This window comes from Heteronotia binoei, chromosome 6, assembly GCF_032191835.1.
Source record: "Heteronotia binoei isolate CCM8104 ecotype False Entrance Well chromosome 6, APGP_CSIRO_Hbin_v1, whole genome shotgun sequence".
NCBI classification, from domain to species: Eukaryota; Metazoa; Chordata; class Lepidosauria; order Squamata; family Gekkonidae; genus Heteronotia; species Heteronotia binoei.
In genome coordinates this window covers 27,835,910-27,844,207 of record NC_083228.1, presented here as the reverse complement: position 1 = coordinate 27,844,207, position 8,298 = coordinate 27,835,910, and the positions used below count along the sequence as shown (strand labels likewise).

The 8,298-nt window shown below is 41.9% G+C and overlaps 1 protein-coding gene across 1 annotated transcript; it reads right to left on the bottom strand.

The window, feature by feature from the left end:
- Positions 1-6,597: 6,597 nt before the first annotated feature.
- LOC132573299 (alpha/beta-tubulin-N-acetyltransferase 9-like) lies at positions 6,598-7,337 on the bottom strand. The gene has a single exon (XM_060240805.1). It carries the CDS (start codon positions 7,224-7,226, stop codon positions 6,660-6,662), a length of 567 nt encoding a protein of 188 aa, XP_060096788.1. The 5' UTR covers positions 7,227-7,337; the 3' UTR covers positions 6,598-6,659.
- Positions 7,338-8,298: the final 961 nt, after the last annotated feature.

Below are 8,298 nucleotides of genomic sequence, written 5' to 3'. Positions count from 1 at the left end.
AGGCAAACCATGGCTATCTGCGATACAGATTCCTTCATATAATGTGTATGTGGTATTAAATTGGGCCCAATGAAGAAGCCACTTGGGGCCAAAAAAGTCTGGTCCAATTTCCTCAGTATATTGTTTCCAATAAGTGCTACTAAGTGTCTACTGCATTGTATGTAATGTGTACTTCACAGCGTGCAACCCACATAGCCTACAGCCCTATTTTTAATATTCAAGTGCATTGTAACATTGGAGTTACATTTTGTTTAATCTTTTTATATATGTGTCTACCTTCAACCTTTTAGGTATCCAGTCCCCTTTCCTCTGGCTTTACATCAGCTTCAGTGCATACCCACACCACAACAGGGGGGGGAACCGTGGAGCTGGCCCTACCACTGCCATTTAAGGTTGCTAGGCTGCAGACCCCAAGATCACACCTTTATCTTTAGCAATGCATATGTACTGCAGCAGGAGAATACTGGCTATGTCATGGTGCTTTGGATCTAAGAAACTCTGCCACTGATAGAGAGAGGATGCCATTGTGGCTTCATATTTATGTATGTTTTATTATATTTATATTTGTTTTATTAAAATAAAACCATACCTATTTATCTGTTCACGTCCTATTTATCTGCTTATCTGATTCCATCCTGCATTTTTGCTTTTCTAACAATGGTTAAAAACTGTTTAAAACATTTTAAATAAAATATATAATATTGGGGAATGGTTTCACACTCTTGTTTAACCTCGTGGTTTCTGGATCTTGGTTGTTTCAGGTAAAGGCTATTGAAAGGGGAGATTCCTTTGCCCTTTAATTCCTTGTGATGTTTGGACATTCCAAAACAGTAGCAAAAATGTATAGGCTGAAACTTTGAGAGCCAGAGATCCGTGTGTCATTAACCTTGATTTTGCAACCCTCCCATATGCAGAAGTGAAAGAAGAACAGAAACCTGATGACAATTTTAAAAAAAGAGAAAAAGAATACACTGAAAGACTGCCCATGCAAAATGAAGATGTCCAATAAAGTAAAAACAAGCAAACAGACCATAATTCAGGCAATTTCTGGGTACTGACATGCATCACAGTGTTAAAAGGTGGTGTGCACCCCCTATCAGCCACATAATTGAAATACTATTTAGAAGAAGAAGATATTGGATATCCTGCCCTATACTCTGAATCTCAGTCTCCGAGCAGCTCACAATCTCCTTTACCTTCCTCCCCCACAACAGACACCCTGTGGTGAGGTGGGTGGGGCTGGAGAGGGCTCTCACAGCAGCTGCCTTTTCAAGGACAACCTCTGCCAGAGCTATGGCTGACCCAAGGCCATTCCAGCAGGTGCAAGTGGAGGAGTGGGGAATCAAACCCGGTTCTCCCAAATAAGTCTGCACACTTACACTGCAATCCTAAGGAGAGTTACTCCAGTCTAAGCTAATTCATTTCAATGGGCTTAGAACAGAGTAACTCTCTTTAGGATTGCACTGTTAACCACTACACCAAACTAGCTCACATGTAGAACATCATAGACACAGCTCTTCTCCCTCAGAAACTCTGTATGTATCTGGGGATGTGTCAATAACTGGGGCAGTCATGCCTACACAGTATATTGTAATTATCTATTTGTGTGTTTTAAAATATTTTTATTAATTGTCTAGCCCAAAGGTTCTTGTAGTAGCTCACAACAGCTTAATGTCCATGTAAGGACTGTTGGTAAACATCCACACCAGAGTACATTCTTCACAGAAACCTTCTTTGAAAACTAACTGTAAGCCCAAATAAAACCAGTGTGGTATACTGGTTAGAGTCTGGATTAGGATCCTGGAAACCCACATTTGACATCCTCTTACCCATGGAAACTTGCTAGGTGTCCTTGAGCCCAGTCATACACTCTCACCTTAAGCTACCTCACAAGGCTGTTGTGAGGATTAAATGAAGGAAAGGAGAACAATGTTGGGTCCCCACTAGTGAGAAAAGTGTGGTATAAATAAAATTTAAAAATCTCTCAATCCTTTTAATTCATGGGCACACTTGCTACATTACTTTATCTTGCAAAGTGGAGAAAAATGCCTGCTAGAAGTCGCCTTAAAAGGATTAGATTAAAGAGAGCAGTGAGTGTTATGCCAGAAAAAACAATTCTCAATTACTTCACGAAATCATTCCTCTGTGTGCTTGGCTCTTTGTTTCACACTTCAGTGAGAAACCTGTGACATCAAACACTGTCTCTAGTTACTTCTGGGGTGTAGCTTTGCACAGAACTGTGCTGGGGCATGAAGAGAATCAAAATAATCCTTCTGTCACACAACTAATGCTCACCAGCTGAGTTAGAAAGTGAAACAAAAAAAGTATTCACAAGATACTGTTGTTGTGCACATTCCACTTGCTTTCTGGTTTTATGTTAGTAATCATAAACTTAATAATCTGCTGAAATCTATCAACCCAGTTCACAGTGCAGCCCAAAGCAGAGTTATACAGGGCCATAGCAGTGGGGCTTTAGGGGATAAGCCCCCTATCGATTTAGTGAAAGCCCCAGTGCCAGCCAGTGCCCTTTCACGGATAGCTCTGTGAGAGCTAAGGCCGACCCAAGGCCATTACAGCAGTTGCAAGTCGAGGAGTGGGGAATCTAACCGGGTTCTCCCAAATAAGAGTCTGTGTACTTAACCACTACACCAAACTGGCTCTTGATTATTATCTCTATGAACACATCAAAAATTAACTAAAACACTTTCAGAACCAAAATTACTTCAGCACTGAAGTCTGCTAACTGCCATCTCTTCCTTTTCCCCAGAATGCTCCCACTGGCTCAATCTGAAAAGGACAGTAGCATATAAGAGCCAGTTTGGTGTAGCGGTTAAGTGCGCGGACTCTTATCTGGGAGAACCAAGTTTGATTTCCCACTCCTCCACTTACACCTGCTGGAATAGCCTTGGGTCAGCCATAGCTCTGGCAGAGATTATCCTTGAAAGGGCAGCTGTTGTGAGAGTCCTCTCAGCCCCACCCACCTCACAGGGTGTCTGTTGTGGGGGAGGAAGGTAAAGGAGATTGTGAGCCACTCTGAGACTCAGATTCGGAGTGGAGGGTGGGATATAAATCCAATATCTTCTTCTTTAATATAAACAATGAAAACTTTCATCAGCTATTAGCCCCCAGAACTCTTCAAATACTTCCCTGACTGGTGGGCCCCAATTTTGCCAAACTATTCACCCAGATCAACACAACAGGGAACCTCCCCTTAGGGTGTAAACGCAACATCATGATCCCAATATATAAAAATTGGGATAAACAGATTCCCTGCTATTACTGCCAATTTAGCCTGCTGAATATAGTCTCCAAAATGTACAGCAAATATCTTTTAGGAAGCCTCCAACCAAAGTATCTGCCCAGAACAAGCAGGCTAAAAGGTCAAAGTATAATTGGTTATTACCTGATTTTATACCATCTTGCCCTAAAATGTGTAAAGGGCCCTACCAAACACCTGATTGCAGCTTTTGTGGATCTAAAGGCTGCTTTTGACTCAGTGGATAGGGACTAGCTTTGGTCAGGCCTGTCCGTTACAAACATCGATAAACAGCTACTGGTTTTGATGCACAAACTCCATAGCAATCTAACAGCTAAAATAAAAGTGGACAACTCTGGTTCACTAACCAAGGAAATCAAACTCGCAATGCTGGGCTTTTTTCTCTTGGCCTTGTGACAAAACCATCTATTTCAGCAGCCTCACTGCCTTGTAGTTGCCAGAATGGGTATCTTTCAAACACAGGATTTTTCCTTGAGTAAACTCAAGTTTACTGTTACAATGCTATTATCAGGGTCTGCAAACAGCTCTAGCATTTTGTTATAAATCTCAAGGGCATTTTCTCCTATGCATTGAAGCAAGACTGTACTTTTATAACCCTCAGATTCTTCTTCAGCCTTTTGACTGCTAGGTATAGTTTTAATGTCTGTTCCTGTCATCTGGAGTTCTCCCCTAAATTCCCCACAAAGGATAAATCTGATGGAATCTTGAAATGTTCAATTAATAAAAGTTTAATCTCATATAGCGATGAAGATCCAAAGAAGTCACAGAACCACTTCTGACACCACATCATGTTATATTTTGCTTGCAGATCAAGAATAGAGTATTCACCGAGGTTCTTGCTCTGAGGTTCCCACAGCAGAGACAGGTGTGTTCATAACAACATTTATTAACTTTGAAGATGGAGGGATAGGAGCAACTGGTTTCAGGACAAGGGAGCTCCTACAGTCTACCATGTTAACTAATAAATAGGGACTCTACCAAGAGACTGACACAATTCACACAAATATCAGAAGGGAGAAACAGACGGTGCCATTTTGACATTAACAATAAATACATCACAAAGGATGTTATGAAGTGAAAGGCGAAGTAAAATACATTTTACAGGTTTGAGACAGGAAACATCTGCTACATTTTCCATTTGTGGTTTTGTGTTGCAATTAATGGCTGACAGGGAGGATGACAGTAAATTGCAGCGTTTATTCCCATGAAAAAAACACATTTGAAAATGATTCTCAGGGCAGAAGTAGTCTCTGCTATCTTTCATACTGTATTTGCTAAGGCCCTTTTCAACCCTGGGAGTATTAAGACAAACATTTCCCTGTTTTACATTCATGTCAACAGAGGGAGACAGAGCCCAGCAGTTTCTGTCATGATCTTGTGGACCTATGACTACACCCCTTTTGTTCTTAGTGCTATTGATGTATAGCAGCATGTAGAAGAAACTGAGTACACAGGAATGCCAAATAGATATATTGTAAATTAAGTTTCAGTCAGTAAAGCAATCTTTACTTTGAGACGCTGTCCTGTTTCATTTTTTGTCTTTCAATAGTCTGCCAGTTTGGTAAAATGTTTCTGAATTCTAATGTCTATTTGTGGATGCAGTACAGATCCTGCTGTCCTTATGCCCTCCCTCAACTTCACTTGGTTAATAAAAAGCTTTTTGCAGAAGAATGTACGAAAGCATGAAGATCTGAGAGCCATTCAGTTTAATTTTAAATAGCCTCTAAGATCTTGTAAGAATAGGAACAGACAAATGGAGGAAATGAGAAACTGGTTAATCACATAATGCTACATGACTCACACCAGCCAGTCAAGGTCAATTCCAACCTGCGGGAGAACATAAGTGAAAAATCTTATTATTTATTTTTTTTCATTCCATTCTTGTATCCCACCCTTCTCCTAAAGAGCTCTGGGCAAAGTATATGGGGTCATTCCATTTTATCTTCAAAACATTGTTGCTGTGTGTGTGTGTGTGTGTGAGAGAGAGAGAGAGAGAGAGAGAGAAGGAGGGAGAGTGAGTGTCAAGATAGGATTGGATGAGAACTGAGCTTATTTATTTAACTTCAATCCCAAATGTAAATTCTTTTTTCAAAAAAAAAATATTTATTGATTCTTGGAATGAAATAATTGCTCAGATGTGCAGTGTGTTTTGTTTTGTTTTGGTGTGTGCACAAACACACCTCTCTCTCTCTCTCTCGGCTTGGCTTCGCGAACGAAGATTTAAGAAGGGTGCAATAGTCCACGTTTGCTGCAGGCTCGCTGGTGGCTGACAAGACCAATATGGGACAGGCAGGTCCGGCCACAGCGGCTGCAGGGAAAAGTCTGATTTAGGGTTGGTCCTGTAGCAGTACGATTCTTCCTCAATCACCTTTTGTCCTCAAGACCAGCTATGCGTGCGTTCTCAAAGGAAGAGACAGCCTGGTGGATGGTGTGCCTCCATGCTTTGCGATCTGAGGCTAGGTCAGACCACTGGTGATGGTTGATGTGACAGGTGCTAAGGGATTTCTTCAAGGAGTCCTTGTACCTCTTCTTTGGTGCCCCTCTATTTCGATGACCGGTGGAGAGTTCGCCATACAGGGCAATCTTGGGAAGGCGGTGGTTTTCCATCCTAGAAATATGCCCTGCCCAGCGCAGCTGCGTCTTCAACAGCAGTGCCTCAAACACACAAACACACAGGCACAAACACACACTGATGTACTTTAAGCATAGTTTTCATGCAGGGCAGGAGATTTAAAACAATGTAAAATGGTGTTTGCGCTGTAAACAATTGTTGAATGTACTCCATTTTAATTATTGAATGAAAGGTCAAACGTTTGGCACACCAGCCTTGGCCTGAATTCCTCTATAGACTTAGAAGGCAGTCTTAAGTCTCTGTGTACTTTGCCCTTATGCAAGATTGTTGATGCCTAAAAATGTTCTGTACCTTTCACCTCCTTCCTGGAATACACATTTGTGGTAGAGCTAAGGTAAACATCTGTCTCCTTGTTCTGCATGCTGTTAGTAAATGATTGTGTAAAGAATAGCGTATAAAATAAACGACCACGGTCCGACAAAGAAAGATTGGTGCGTAGAACATCAACCCTGTGTCGTGAATTCCTTCAAATTATCAAAGACTTTTTTTCCAATTAAGAAATGGTTAATTGCAATGAAATTAGAGGTTGGGGTATGGAGAGTACCAGGAGAACAGCTTGAATTCTGATCCAGTACAACCTCATATCTGATTGTTTTACTATTGTTTATTTTATGTTTTTAGCAGCCTTGAGTCTTCATAGAATGGGCGGGATATAAATCTAAAATAATAAATAAATAATAGTGTTGTCACTGATGCTTTGAAATCCAGCCTTGGGAAAGACTTAGGAAGCCCATGCATCCAAAAATGCTATCAACGATTACAAGCCTGATTCTGTAGTTTCATGATACTATATTTTTTTTCATCCACATGGCTGGTTTGCTCAAGTAACCATTCTCCCTGTTCATCCACCTTTAATCTGAGAGTAATTTCTTGGAAGACACTGTTTACTCCCACCTCCTTAAAATGAAGCTTTTTGAACATGCTGATACTGGCTTTGTTTTCTAATCCTATTTTAGCTTCAAAGGTGACAAGTCCTAGGCATGTCATTCCATAGGACATCAGGATCTGAGTGGCTTCCTTACCAAAACCTCTTCCACAGTAGCTGGCCTCTCCAATCATGACTTCAATCTTTCCCAATGTTGGATCTTCAGAGTCTGTGAGGAACAAATTTACATTTCCCACCATGCAGTCTTCCCCACTTGCCTGGACTTCCTCACTGCCTGGACCACTTCCTAACTGCCTGGACCACTTATCTGTACCATGTATTATAAATGTGCATTTGTCAGTATCCTCTTGCCAGCTGCACCGCATCTCATATTTCTGTTCCAGGCTTAGTGGCCCAGATGCAGTCAGGCGCTGTAGCTCTTCTGATTTCATCCACTCATGGTATCTTGGTACATGAGCAGAAGTGTGTGGTACCAAAGTCACTCTTCCCTTACTGAAGGGTGGCAAACAGAAGCCACTAAGCGTCTTTCCCCTGCGAAAGGCAGATGTCTTGTTCCTCACTCCTTCCAACACCAACTGCTATCTCAAAAGCAATTCCAAATGTGAATTCATTAAAACATATAAGGATCTGGTATGCTGCATACAAAATTAATCAAATTAATTAAATACTCAATTAGAGTGCACTGTAATTTTATAAAGAATGTATCCTTGGTTGCCTGCCAAGACTCATAACTCAGGGTGGTTGGCATTCAGCCTTAAACAAGACTAAATTAAGTATCTTTCCCCATCCATAGGAACCAATGTAATTGTCAATCAACACTGTGATGGGGATCTTACATACTCAGCCCATTATTTCTATTTCTGGGCTCAGAAAGGTCAAGGAAAGTCAGAAAAGGCTAGGGTGACTCAGAGAGTAAAGGTTGACTAAGACAGTCCCAGGTTCAGATACTCTGTCTAATTAAACCCTGACAGTGGCACCGGTATCTCCAGGAATGTATAAACATCCTCTAAGGCAAAAATCATATACAGGGTTATAGGTACCAGATGGTCACAGCACCAGCAGAGTCCTGCATAGGGCTGCCAAGTTCCTGGCGGGGGATCCACCAGTTTGGCAGGCCCCAACCCGCTGGCAGGGAGAAGGCTGCTGGGGGAATCCCTGGCCCCAAAGAGTCCCGCTGCCACACAGTGTGCACAGAGCAATGATGTCATGCGGAAGGGACATATTGCACCAGGCACGTTGCATGGAGACGCTCTAGGAAATTGTGGGAAACCTGAGCTCAATCACTGGCAGATGTTGGGTTTTCAGGTAGCCAGCTCGAGACTGACTCAGCCTCCATCCTTCCAAGGTTGGTAAAATGAGTACCCAACTTGCTGGGGGGAAAGTGTAGATGACTGGGAAAGACAATGGCAAACCACCCTGTAAAAAGTCTGCCATGAAAACGTTGTGAAAGCAACGTCACCCCAGAGTCGGAAATGACTGATGCTTGCACAGGGGACCTTTCCT